We start from the raw sequence: 14179 nt of genomic DNA, 5'->3' as shown, positions 1-14179 counted from the left end.
ATGAATGCAGATATTGGATATATATTTACTAAAAAGGGATACTATATATTTTGGATTCAAAAAATAATTATCAGACCAACTTCTTGGTACTTGCAAGTTACAACTCTAGGTCAATGTGGAGGAGGTAACTGACCTGAAGCATCCTATTTCCTTAAGGTACAAATGGCTCCCTCCCATGGATGACAAGGATGATGATCATTGTCGGCACGGCCAACGGCCTTGCCTTTCTCCACGATGCTAACCTGCCGGTGATCTACAAGGCCTCCAACATCTTGCTCGACTCGGTAAGTCACACATAACTTCAGACTTTCTGCTAAGAAAAGAGGCAGTTTTCAAATGTCTCATTTTGGAACCGTAGTGATGGTTACCGAAAAATTGTTTCTGCTCCGGTGCTCCCCCCTGGGCTGAACGCGAGGTGGAAAAACACATCGACGGCCAGGATGAACCAAAAACGGTTCATAACGAGGGGCGCGATCGTCTTTGTTGCCCCCGCGTATAGCCGTCGAGGAGCCCTGGGAGGCCCGTACGGGCCCGGTTAGATCGTATGCCCGGCCGTATACGTATTGGTATATGGCGGCGTTTCGTGCACGCGTGGAGCCGCCCGCGCGTGGGGTAGCACGTGTCACGGGTAGATTCCAAAACCGTCCCATCATATAAATGTGGACGGCAACCACCTCCAGCCGCATCGCCCACCATTTCCCCCCGCCGCATCGTCTCCCTCTCCCCACCCCCACTCCCCACTCCCTCTCCTCTCCAACCTCCTCGTCGCCCTCACCGCATCCTCTCCATCGCCATGGCGGACGCAGGAGGCGAGTGCCCCGATTGGGGCGTAGATCTGGTGGAGCAGGCGCGGCAGGTCGCTGCGGGCACCTTTGTGAGGGGACGTGCCGGCGTCCAGCGCGGTGCTCCCCCCGCTGCAGATCTGGAGAAGGCGGGGGCGGGCTGCAGCGGCGCAGTCCAGCCAAATGCGTCCGCTCTGGCGATCTCCGGCGAGGCGCAGAAGGTGGAGGCGGGCTCTGGCGAGGCGCAGAAGGTGGAGGCGGGCTCTGGCGAGGCGCACGAGGTGGAGAAGGTGGAGGCGGGCTCTGGCGAGGAGCAGGCGGAGCAGAAGGTATCTGCTTATCACTTTAATGTGGTAGTTTTTAGATTGTAGGGTTTGTGGCCAGAAGGTTTTTTGGTTAGATTTGTTGGATGTAGGGTCTTCTCTGCATTAGGGTTTTTGTGTATTTGATTCGTGCAAGAATGGTGGACCTCATATGATTATTAGATTAGGTTAGAAGTAGCCGGATTGAGGGATGGGTTTTTTTAGATGCTTATTAGATTAGTAGTGGAATTTTTGCAATTCTTTAGGTGTTTGGCTCGAGGATTAGACGATGTATTATTCAAATATATACTTCTCTATTGGTTTGGGTTGGTGCCTGCTTTAGTTCTTTGGCTTGATGATTAATTAAATGGATGCTTAGTTCTAGGGATTATGCCTGCCATAGTTGCAATTCTTAGATGCTTGATTGATGCATGTTGTCATAGTTGCAGTTCTTTGATGCTTGATTGATGCCTGTCAGGCAGAGGCTATGAGATGGGTTGTGCATGTCCTTGTGTTTTTGGAAAATGTCTACCTGAGGTGATTAGATGGTGCATTAGTTTGGTTGTAAATATAGTGAAGGATGTGCTCATGTAATGGGTGTTGTCATGTTAATCAAAAAGAGCTTCTCAAGGGCTGGATTTGTTTGTGTTGGATTGGGGCTTCTGAAGGAGAGGGGAAGGGGCAGTCTATGCTTATTTAGTTTGGGTTAGTAGTGGAATTTTGCCGTTGCTTCAGATATATTTACAGCATTGAACATCCTCTCCAATGCCGTTGCTTCAGAGATAAAAGCACCTTGGCGTTTTTTCAGTGGTTAGTAGTGGAATTTTTGCTTGTTAGATTTTAATTAGTATGAGGTTGAATACCTTATTTAAGGGGGAATTTAAGGTCAGATCGACGTCATATGATTATTAGATCGGTAGTTCAATGCTGCAGACATATATGATTATTTGATTTGATCTGTGGTTCAATGATACTGGATGGAAACATATTTGATTTGGAATGCATTAATTTTGATGTGCCAATGAATTGATTTAGATGATACAAGATTCATCTATAGTATAATTTGTTGTTGTTTAGGTAAGTAATGAAATTTTAGATGTTTGTTGGAGATGTATGCATTTATAGTTGTAGTTGCACCTAATTAACTACTGCATTATGTTAATATGTGTAGGAGCTTTGCTGCATTATACCAAAAACAGTAATTTGTGCATATTAAAATTTGTAGTTGGCTTGTGTAATTAGTAGCAATGGATGTAATTTTATATTTAGGGGGCTAAGGGATAACTCACTTTACAATTGCAGAAGGGTGGCCTCAAAAATAGTAACATGGCCTTGAAATATTGTCCTTGCCTAAAATTTTATAAACCAAATGTTGTAGGCAGGCCTATTGTCCAGCCTCATAAAATTAACCTGGCCAGAGATTTTCCTCTTGTGCAAATACTTATGATGAATTACAAAAATATGCAGCTTGGATGTCACCATTGTATAACTATGAAGTAAACATTCCAAGGCAGGATCCTAGCAACAAAATATACTATATGTTTCCATTAAGTACTGTGGGGGGGGGGGGGATTCCCTCAAAAGAAAAGTGTTGGGTTAATCCAGGGAATGTCAAGAATCCAGCTTGGATTTTCATTAGCATTTATGAAGGAAAGCATTTGCCTGTTGATTGATTGCTTAGATTCTGTATTTATAAGGAAAGCATTTGGTCACTTGCAACATACCAATGTGGTTCACATTCACAATTTTGTCTGTAATGACATTCTTTGAACTGCAATTCAATTCATTGTAATTGATGTGCTTGTTTAACAATATAGCAGCAGGAGGAGGATCTTGTGGGCAACAAGAGGAAGTGGGACAAGACTGGGTTCTACCCATATGCCTCTGATGAAGATGAGCCGTATGAGGTAAGGCCTAGTTGAAATGTTATTTGTGCATTGAGTTAGTATTACGTGTTTATAGTATTTGAATGCATAATGTATTATTGTCAGTCATTAATGTGTGCAGTATGAATCTGGAGATGATGTGGTCGAGGGGAACGTCGAGTCGTTTGAATAGAAGGTGGTGTTGAAGATCAGGGCCAAAGGACCTGGTATGTACCACAACTGGAGGACGGAAAAGTACCGCTGCCCCTTCTGCAGCAAGCCCAAGCCCAGGTCTGGGTTATTGGAGCATCTGATGGAACATTGCCGGGCTACATCGATCTCTAGTGATGAGTACAAGATCAGGGCTGAGCATTCTGCCCTCCTGAAGGTCCTGAGATACCCTAACCTCTAGTCCTACATCATGCTGATCATCAGAAGCTGGAAGCCGTACTCATCATCAGTATATTTGATGATGTTTTACTTTTAGAAAGCTGCATTTGGGTCTGAACTGGTTGGAAACTACCTCTATTAATGTAATGTAATGTAATGTATTGTGTGTCTGAGCTGGATCTGTTGTGAACTGCCTGGTACCTGTGGTGGTAACCTAGAATGCTATCTATATATGTGTGGCCTTAACTTTATTGGTGGTGAATGCATCCTTCATGTTTACTTGTTTCGATGGTGCAACGATCACAAATGGCGCTTCAGTCTTGCTTCAGACATGCTGCAACACTTGTCTATGCTGTGGGCAAGTGCAAAATGCTGTGCGCATGTGCCAATTATACCAAATATTGAATCTGGCAATGTTCCAAATTGGCTGTCATGAATTATAGTACATGGGGTTTCGTAAAGTTACTGATAATTGTTCATCCTCACACATTCCATCAATGCATAATTTGAATAAGCAAAAAGATCAAATGTTCCATCATTTGAACCAATGTTGCAATAACAGAGCAAATATTCCATCATCAGAGTGTGAAGGAATTAAATGTAAATTTAGAAGAGTCATGTAATACTAGTTAAAAATAATGTGTGCAAAAAAAGGAATTTGAAATAAGATCTACTTTATTTTTTAATAAAGTTATATTACCCTACTTATTAGAATTTTGAAAATGTCACTTATTTATAAGAAAAGAAAATATAAATATTCAAAAAGATGTGTTTGATAAAAATACCTTTTGAATTTTTGGTATGTTATTATTTGAGGGGTCATGTAATTTTTATGTTATTTTTTGAGTGCTCAGGTAATTTTTATGTAAACTGAAGGAAAAGGGAAAAAATAAACAAAAGGAAATGCATGGGCCAGCCTAGCCATCTTGGAAACCTAACTTTATAAATAAAAAAATTCAAAAAAATAAGAGGGCATTAAAAAAATAAACAAATATAAGAGGGCATTAAAAAATAAACAAATATAAGAGGGCATTATAAATTAAAAAAATTCAAAAAATAGAAAGAAAATATAAGAGGGCATTATAAATTTCAAAGAAAATATAAGAGGGCATTATAAACAAATATAAGAGGGCATTAGAAATTTCAAAGAAATTTTGGAAAAAGAATATTTTACAATGCCCCCGTGAGGTATAGACCGATGTTTTGACCAGCCAGTCTAGAGGGCATTATAAATTAATAAAAAATTCAAAAAAAATATAAAACCTTGGAAACCTAGCTTTGTTTGTGCAAGATATCATGTGTGCCAAAATTGAGGTGATTTGGAGGTGGTCGAGAAAATGACCGCATTCCGGAGGGGCCATTTGGTCTAACTTAAGCCAGTTTTTGAACAAATGTGATTTTTTTCCACCACCTCCAAATCACCCAAACTTTCTTGAACATGGTGACCCACATGTGCCAATTATTCCTATGAAAGAGTTTGGAAAAAGAATATTTTACAATGCCCCCCTGAGGTATAGACCGATGTTTTGACCAGTCAGTCTAGAGGGCATTATAAATTAATAAAAAATTCAAAAAAATATAAAACCTTGGAAACCTACCTTTGTTTGTGCAAGAGATCATGTGTGCCAAAGTTGAAGTGATTTGTAGGTGGTCGAAAAAATGACCGCATTCCGGAGGGGCCATTTGGTCACTTAAGCCAGTTTTTGAACAAATGTGATTTTTCCCACCACCTCCAAATCACACAAACTTTCTTGAACATGGTGACCCACATGTGCCAATCATGCCTATGAAAGAAAATTTGGAAAAAGAATATTTTACAATGCCCCCCTGAGGTATAGACCGATGTTTTGACCAGTCAGTCTAGAGGGCATTATAAATTAATAAAAAATTCAAAAAATATAAAACCTTGGAAACCTACCTTTGTTTGTGCAAGAGATCATGTGTGCCAAAGTTGAGGTGATTAGGAGGTGGTCGAAAAAATGACCGCATTCCGGAGGGGCCATTTGGTCTAACTTAAGCCAGTTTTTGAACAAATGTGATTTTTCCCACCACCTCCAAATCACACGAACTTTCTTGAACATGGTGACCCACATGTGCCAATCATTCCTATCAAAGAAAATTTGGAAAACGAATATTTTACAATGCCCCCCTGAGGTATAGACCGATGTTTTGACCAGTCAGTCTAGAGGGCATTATAAATTAATAAAAAATTCAAAAAAATATAAAACCTTGGAAACCTACCTTTGTTTGTGCAAGAGATCATGTGTGCTAAAGTTGATGTGATTTGGAGGTGGTCGAAAAAATGACCGCATTCCGGAGGGGCCATTTGGTCTAACTTAAGCCAGTTTTTGAACAAATGTGATTTTTCCCACCACCTCCAAATCACCCAAACTTTCTTGAACATGGTGACCCACATGTTCTAATCATGCCTACGAATTCGTGCACACCTTGCCTGGGGGGCCACATTGGCCATGCTCACATGCTCCCAAAAGTTGGTGTCATCTCATGCATGCCCCCACATGCACCATGTAGAAGACGGACCATTCGGGTCTGCCGGAGGGCATGTTTGAAAGAGGTTTTCCTTGCCGAACCCACCAAATGATCCCAAACTTTTGGCACACCCTACCATGACCATGGCATGCATGTGGGAGGAGAATTCATACACCACGGCCTCATTTTTGTTGAAATCCCATTAATATCCATGTGTATTACATGTAAGTGAGCATGTGTAAAATTTATTAGATGACTTGAAGGTCAAAACATTAACTTGTCATATATGCAAAAAAATGTGTATTGAATGCAAGTGAGCATGTGTATAATTTAGTGTGTGTTTTGAAGATCAATACACATGGCAATATGCCAAAAAAAGTGACCAACCTACCAGAGCAGGAGAATTCATACTCTACGACCAGCATACGACTAGGAACCCTGCCGTGCATGGGCCAGGATGCAGGCCCGTGGTGCAGAATATCTCTGCTGCTAGTAGGCCCCACAGGGCAGAGGGGACGAGAGTTAGGCAGTGTACTGCCTGCAATTGATAGGAGCTTGGGAGGGGAGTCGTAGCCGGTTATATAAACCTGTGCGCCGCTCTCTCGCTTGGCGAGGTGGGACTAAACTCCCACCACCCAACGGTTGTGCGCTGCGATGTGCCCTCCGCGGCTCTGCCTTGGGCCCAATTCGGGCGGGCTGTCCCAGGGCAGCCTTACCCGCGCACTGATCTGTTTGATATTCTCTTTGTTTTTCACTTCTTAACTCCAAAATTTCTTTTCTTGTTTATATTTCTAATATTTAAAATCAAATCTCTTTTTTTCTATATTATTTCTAACAGTGTTTACTAAAATTAAAAAATTATGCCAAATTCTGTTGTGTTTTATTTCATTTGTTCGTTCTCTTTTGTATATTGATAATATTTACGAAATATAAACTAAAATGGTGTGTTTTATTTCAATTCTTCATTCTAATATTTCTTATCTTTATTATTTTTGAAATATTTTTAGTTTGTAAGATAAAATGTTCTGTTTTAATTCACTTCTTCATTCTAATATTTGTTCTCTTCTTTATATTTGAAATATTTTGAAAATGTAAGATAATATGTTACTTCTATTTCACTTCTTCATTCTAATTGATCTTATCTTTTTTATATTTGAATTATTTTTTAAATGTAAGATAATATGTTGTCTTTTATTGCACTTATTCATTCAAATTTTTCTTGTGTTTTCTATATTCTCCTCTTTTCTTTGTTCTGACAGTTATAAATTTAAATAATGTATGATATAATGTTGTCTTTTATTTCACTTTTCATGGTTTTCCTTCCTAATTATAAATTTTCTTTCCTGTTTCATACTTGAAATATTATTAAATCAAATATAGTTGGAACAATCGCATGTATGCCTCCACTTGCACCATGTACTACAAGTTGGTTTTTCTTCTCGGTCTCACCAATTGATACCAAACTTTTATGCACACCCTACGATGAGCATAGCAAGCATGACTGGCAACTACCGTTCATTTCTGACACTCTATGCATTTTGTAGGCGTTTTGCGGTGATAAAACACTAGAACAGTGCCCCGACGTGACGCAACGTGCGTATTGTGTCCGAATTCGTGCACACCTTGCCCGGGGGGCCACATTGGCCATGCCCACGTGCTCCCAAAAAGTTGGGTTCATCTCATGCATGCCTCCACATGAACCATGTACAAGCCGGACCATTCGGGTCTGCCGGAGGGCAAGTTTGAAAGTGGTTTTCCTTGCCGGTCCCACCAAATGATCCCAAACTTTTTCCACACCCTACCATGACCATGGCATGCATGTGGGAGGAGAATTCATACACCATGACCTCATTTTTTTGAAATCCCATTAATATCCATGTGTATTACATGTAAGTGAGCATGTGTAAAATTTATTAGATGATTTGAAGGTGAAAACATTAACTTGTCATATATGCAAAAAATGTGTATTGAATGCAAGTGAGCAGGTGTATAATTTAGTGTGTGATTTGAAGATCAAAACACATGGCAAAATGCCAAAAAAATGTGCCCACCTACCAGAGGGCAGAGGGGACGAGTGTTAGGCAATGTACTGCCTGCATATGATAGGAGCTTGGGAGGGGAGTCGCAGCAGGTTTATCTTCTCGGTCTCACCAATTGAGACCAAACTGTATGCACACCCTAGGATGACCATGGCAAGCATGCATGGCGAGTATCGTTCATTTCTGTCACTCGATGCATTTTCTAGGGTTTTTCCGGCGACAAAACCCTACAACACTGCCCCACGTGACGCAACGTGCGTTTTGTGTTCGAATTCATGCACACCTTGCCTGGGGGACCACATTGGCCAAACCCACATGGTCCCAAAAGTTGGGGTCATCTCATGCGTGCTTCCACATGCACCATGTACAAGCAGGACCATTCGGGTCTGCCGGAGGGCAGGTCTGAAAGTGGTTTTCCTTGACGGTCCCGCCAAATGATCCCAAACTTTATGAATACCCTAGGATGACCATGGCATGCATGCATGACAAGTATCGTTCATTTCCGACACTCGATGCATTTTCTAGGGTTTTTCCGGCGACAAAACCCTACAACACTGCCCCCACGTGACGCAACGTGCGTTTTGTGTTCGAATTCATGCACACCTTGCCTGGGGGACCACACTGGCCATGCCCACATGGTCCCAAAAGTTGGGGTCATCTCATGCATGCTTCCACATGCACCATGTACAAGCAGGACCATTCGGGTCTGCCGGAGGGCAGGTCTGAAAGTGGTTTTCCTTGATGGTCCCACCAAATGATCCCAAACTTTATGCATACCCTAGGATGACCATGGCATGCATGCATAACAAGTATCGTTCATTTCCGACACTCGATGCATTTTCTATGGTTTTTCCGGCGACAAAATCCTACAACACCGCCCCCACATGACGCAACGTGCGTTTTTGTGTCCGAATTTGTGCACACCTTCCCTGGGGGACCACATTGGCCATGCCCACATGGTCCCAAAAGTTGGGGTCATCTCATGCATGCCTCCACATGCACCATGTATAAGCAGGACCATTCGTGTCTACCGGAGGGCAGGTTTGAAAGTTGGTTTTCCTTGCCGGTCCATCCAATTAGGAAGTCATAAATAGGACAACATTTAATCATACATACTTGAAATGAAATTGAAAACAATGAGAAGAAGTGATATGGAATTATGAAACATGAACAAAAAAATAGGAATAAGAAGGAGAAAACATAAAATAACAGGAAAACCAAATTAATAGGGAAAGAGGAACAATACATTTGAATGAATAATATTGTAGAAATGATAGAGATACTATAAATATTGTTGAACATATACAAGTATACAATAACTAATAGGTGTCACAAAGAGTTTTTTTTAGGGAAGAACCAATGATAATTATTTTGAGGGAAGAAACAATGCAGGTAGGTGGGCCGGCCCAGACCGCAAATAACTGTCGGATCCATATTGTTGGGGCCCACAACGCTGCGCTTTCCATGCACGTCGATCACACGCACGTCGATCACGGGAGTAGTTGCCCTTCTGTTACACAATTCTGGGATCGTGCTAATCCATATGTTCCTAATCCCTACGATTGAGGAGCACGTTAAGCCTCGCTTCAGCGGAGGAAAATATAGATCGCGAGATTGGCCACAGGGAAGTTACGACGACCTAGGAGTCGACCTCGTATATAATCTCCTCCTTCTCGCACATGTCGTCGACTAGATCGCCTCCTGCCGGCGAGTCGTCGATAGCTCCGTCCGCCGCATCCCACACGCCACAAAAACCTCGAGAAGATCAAGGTCGTCCGCACGTGCAGGCCGACCTCGACAAACTACGTCGACAACGCACCGCCGACTTCTTTCATCTTCGTCGACCGATCAAGTAAATTGTCCTCCTTACCTCGCACCTTCATAGCAAGCTACTTCCTCCGTCTCGTTGCTTTGATGGACTTAGGTTTACCACATATTTTCAACTAGTATCAACTCGACTAGATGCGTTCTGACCAGATGGCGTAGATGAAAACAATCTTTGGTTCTTTCATAGCATGGTAGAATAAGATGTTGTTTCTCGAGAAGCATGATGCAATAGATTTTTGTCACATGATCCAATTATATTTTTGTCACATGATCCAATTATATTGTTGTGCACATAAAACATTAAAGAGTTATTAGCATTAGATGTTGATGAACCTCAAATAGGTACCATTGCTATAGACTCTAGTTATTTATAGCTGATCAATTTGTCACCCTGTTAATAAGACAACCAGACGAATTAGTAACAGTTTACCATATTAAATTTATTGATTATATAATTTATCTGATACTCAAAGAACTTGATCAGATGCAAGTAAATTTAATTACCAATTGTAGTTATTTTTTTATTGCCTCATGTCAGCACACACTTGGCTGCATGTTGCAGTATACATGGTGCTAGTTTTGTATTTGCATTAGTGTTATTTTTGCATTAGTGTTAGCTACTGCCAGAAAGTTTTATATTTTTGCATGTCTATTGTTATTTTTTGCTTTAGTGTTCGCTAATGTCATGAAGTTATATATTTTCTTTCAACAGGATGGACGAGCTGAATGGAGAAATAGTATGCGCCGTTGAGAAATGGTGCAAGCTTGTTGCAGCTCTATCGAGCGGTCAACGCGCTAGAGTGGCTGATACAACATTGCGCAGCATGCTGCAGATACCATCTATTAAGATGCGTACCCTACTGATTAGGTATATGATTGAGAATTTTCAGGCCAGCACGGCCAGATTCATTATACAAGAGTAGGTTGGGGAGGTGACTCTCGGTGCGGTCGACGTCGAGTGCATCTTTAACCTCGAGAACCAAGGACTGTCCGCTTCGGACATTCTGACTGAAGAAGGCGAGGACATCAAGGAGCGGGTGCCGCCACAATTTCTCAGTAAGACATCAGTAAACATAGTGATAGATAATCTCATTGAGGACATAATTAAAAGTAATGCCACCGACGACGATTTCCTTCGGAAAGTAGTCCTTGTCCTGTTAGGAACAATTATTGCTCCCCTGTCGAGCAAGATTGTGCCAAAGCAGTACTAAGCTTTGGTCGATGATGTGAAACGTATTTCAAAGATTAACTGGAATGCCTTCACCATGCGTGTTCTCCTTGATTGCCTTCGCATAGTGAAGAAAGGCAAACACCTCCGCCAATGGCCGAAAGGCAATTTGGCTCTCTTGCAGGTACACATATGAGACCTGTTGCATAATGTCAATTATCATATCATTGCAATTTTATGTGATGTATTGTACTAACTCTAAATCCTTATATTTTTTTGTAGTACTTGTACTGGGAGAAGGTGCAACCGGTCGAAGGCGAATGCGCCTATAATCCCAACTTGTCCATACAACCTCTTATGAGGAACTGGACCGAAGGTGCAGCCACTAGGAGAGATCGGTTCGACTATGACAATGGGCGCGGCCGTGGTAACGTCAGGGTAAGTCATTGTGTTCCGTCTTTCTTAAATGTTTTGTAACTTAATAATATTTATTTTTTATTCACTCACATGTACTGCAATATCGCATGCAGATCGAAAATAATATCACCCAGGAGTATAGGGCTCAGGAGCCCAACATCCGAAATAATGCGCCTACCATGAAGCCAAAAACCAAGCCTGCAAATGGAAACGCAAAGAAGTCGACGACAGCCCCAATGTCGGAAGATTTGATGGAGCTTCTAATGAAGTGGTGCATGGACTTCATACACACCCAGATGAGGCAAATCCCTAATCAAGTTGCTGAGGTGTCACGCCCAAACTTTATAGTTTACAGTACTTTTGCTGTTTTAAACCATGCTAGAATTACTAAATTTATATTTTATCGCAGAGGTTGTTGGAGAAGTTGAACAAATCAGGTGTCATGTACAAGCCGGCTGCTGTCGTGCCATCCGCGGACAATGATGTGGATGAAGAACTGGATTCGTTCGAGAACGGTCCATATAAAAAGAAGGAATTCGTGTACAAGGATGACATAGACTCACGCGGAGAGCCTGTCATTGACATGAAGCAGCCTGATGAAGTGGTTCCCAACCATAAAACCGTACCTGAGGTACTATGTATATATATTTCTGTCTATAATTTTCTCCTTTAATTTATTTATGTGCTGAAATATTCACACGATTTTGTTTGCCAAACAGAAAACCCCACCGAAGATGAATGGACACAAGGAAGCTTCACCTATTAGGCGTAATGATGAATGTGGCGCTACACCCGAAAACCCTTGGGTCGTTGGGACTTCTACTCAAGCACCTTCATTGGAGATAGACATTTGTCCATCTACTGTCAGCAAGTTCATGGCTAAGGCGAATGGAAAAAAGGGTGCAACAATCGATAAGGACGAGGAAGTTATGTCCGGTAAGCCCAAGAGGACTGTTCCTAAGAAATTTGAATCCCCCTACGCACTTGACAAGCCCAGCAGGCGTCCCAACCGTGGTCAGAAACCCTCCGGTACTTCTACTGCTACTATAGGTATCGTAACTAACTTTCTTATTTTGTTATATGCTACGAATGCATATGATCACCATTGTTGACGTTCATATTATTTCATGCAGCTTTGTTTTCTGAAAATCATGAGCCGGAGGTTGTGGCAGATGAGTTGACGCCGGAAATAATTGATGCAGCTGTTTCATTTGTCGAGTTAGCTGCTAGCACCGAGAAAAATAAGGGGAAGAAAGTTTACTACAGTGAAGGGCATGGCATATCTCTGACTTCCGAAAGGATTCGACCGGTACTAACTCACAGATGGCTGTCGGACGATGTAAGTACTACTTGCATGTCCTGTTATTAAAATTCTCAATAATCTATGTCTCAACTTTCAACATGTAATGCCCTGATATTCTATGAAGGTAATTGATGCTTATATGGGACATTTGGAGCTGCGCGTTGGTCATGATCGTTACCTCTGTCCAGCGTGGAGGACCAAATTCTTGTAGATCGTGCTATCGCACGAGACGATCCATTGCCGTCGAGCTGCAACATGGATAGTGCTCTGACCAAAGTTGGAGCAGTTAATAGAGTCACGAACGAGTATACTGTGCGTGATAAGGTACGTTATGTTTGTAATTCTTCACTATAGGACATTTCATCAAGTATTTCGTTTGATCCACAATGGTTTTTTGCACTGTAGACGTATATCGCGTTGAATATCGACAATGCCCACTGGATGACCGTGGTCATGCACTTGATCAAGCAAGAATTCCAAGTTCTCGATTCGCTCTATCCTCTGGACCTGACAGAAAAGACTGTGAAAGCACTGGTAATATAACCAACATTTGTACCATTGGTCTTACATGTTGTTTATGATTATTCTTTAACACTATCCTCTTTATAGCGAATGGCTATAGCACACGATATGCACCTAGCAAATCTTATTACACCAGGGAAATATCCGGACGTAAGTAAGTGGCCTATCAAGGAGTATGACATGCCCCAGCAAGAGGATGGGTGAGTTAATAGGACATCATGCACATTCAAACAACAACACACATGTTCGTATTGCCCACTGCTAATGTTTGCATATGTACCAGGAACTCTTGTGGCCTTTTTGTCACAGAATGCCTAGAACATTGGGACGGGACCGAATGACCCGCGATTTTTCACTGGTATGCTGTTATTTACGTTTGTAGACTAGCTACTATGGTCGCGTAGCAACTTCGGTTCATGTAACCTTTATGTCATTTTTTGCAGGCCACCGTTGACGCAAGGAGAAGACGTTTCGTTGCGGAGTTGATTATGTCACCTTCGAACACGATAGAGTGTGTGAAGAACAAAATTCACAAAGTCGCAAGGAAAAGGCGCGCCTGAAGAATTCATGCGGCATGCAAGATTGAAGTTTTAGTGGTTTGGATTTAGTCCGGTCGAAGGTTGCGACGGCATGATTATCTTAGGGGTTCTATGATTTTTATGTAATAAACAGGGCATCTCGAATATTGTGACACATACATTGTAACGCCCCGGATGTGACTTTCCATATTTGTAACTCCAACTCTTGCCATTTTCGGCTATGTGTTATGGTATTCCCTTCGTGGTCGGGTTTTGTTTTTCGTTTTGCATTTTGTTCATGTCATGCATTTCATATTCCCTTCGTGCGGCCTTGGTACACCACCGGTAGACCACCTGTCTAGTTTCGTTCCATTTGGAGGTCGTTTGATGCTCCAACGGTTAACCGGGTAACCGCAAAGGCCTTTTGTGTGTTGCAGCCCAACACCCCTCCAAAACAGCCCAATAACCCATCTAAGTCACTTCCATGCTCTCCGTCATTGGATCACGATCGTGTGGGCGAAAACCGCACCTCATTTGGAGTCTCCTAGCTCCCTCT

General features: G+C 41.9%; 1 protein-coding gene across 1 annotated transcript; it reads left to right on the top strand.

Annotated features, from left to right (window-relative positions):
• The first annotated feature begins 3178 nt into the window (after window positions 1-3178).
• Window positions 3179-13446, top strand: LOC109769901 (uncharacterized). Its single transcript, XM_073503520.1, has 10 exons — window positions 3179-3337; window positions 11146-11301; window positions 11394-11606; window positions 11690-11911; window positions 12000-12330; window positions 12414-12552; window positions 12772-12907; window positions 12989-13117; window positions 13193-13305; window positions 13389-13446. Exons 1-10 carry the CDS (start codon window positions 3179-3181, stop codon window positions 13444-13446), a joined length of 1656 nt encoding a protein of 551 aa, XP_073359621.1.
• Window positions 13447-14179: the final 733 nt, after the last annotated feature.

The sequence above is a fragment of the Aegilops tauschii genome, chromosome 7, assembly GCF_002575655.3.
Source record: "Aegilops tauschii subsp. strangulata cultivar AL8/78 chromosome 7, Aet v6.0, whole genome shotgun sequence".
NCBI lineage: Eukaryota > Viridiplantae > Streptophyta > Magnoliopsida > Poales > Poaceae > Aegilops > Aegilops tauschii.
Note: the sequence above shows the minus strand (reverse complement) of the source record. Positions and strands in the feature narration are given on the sequence as shown.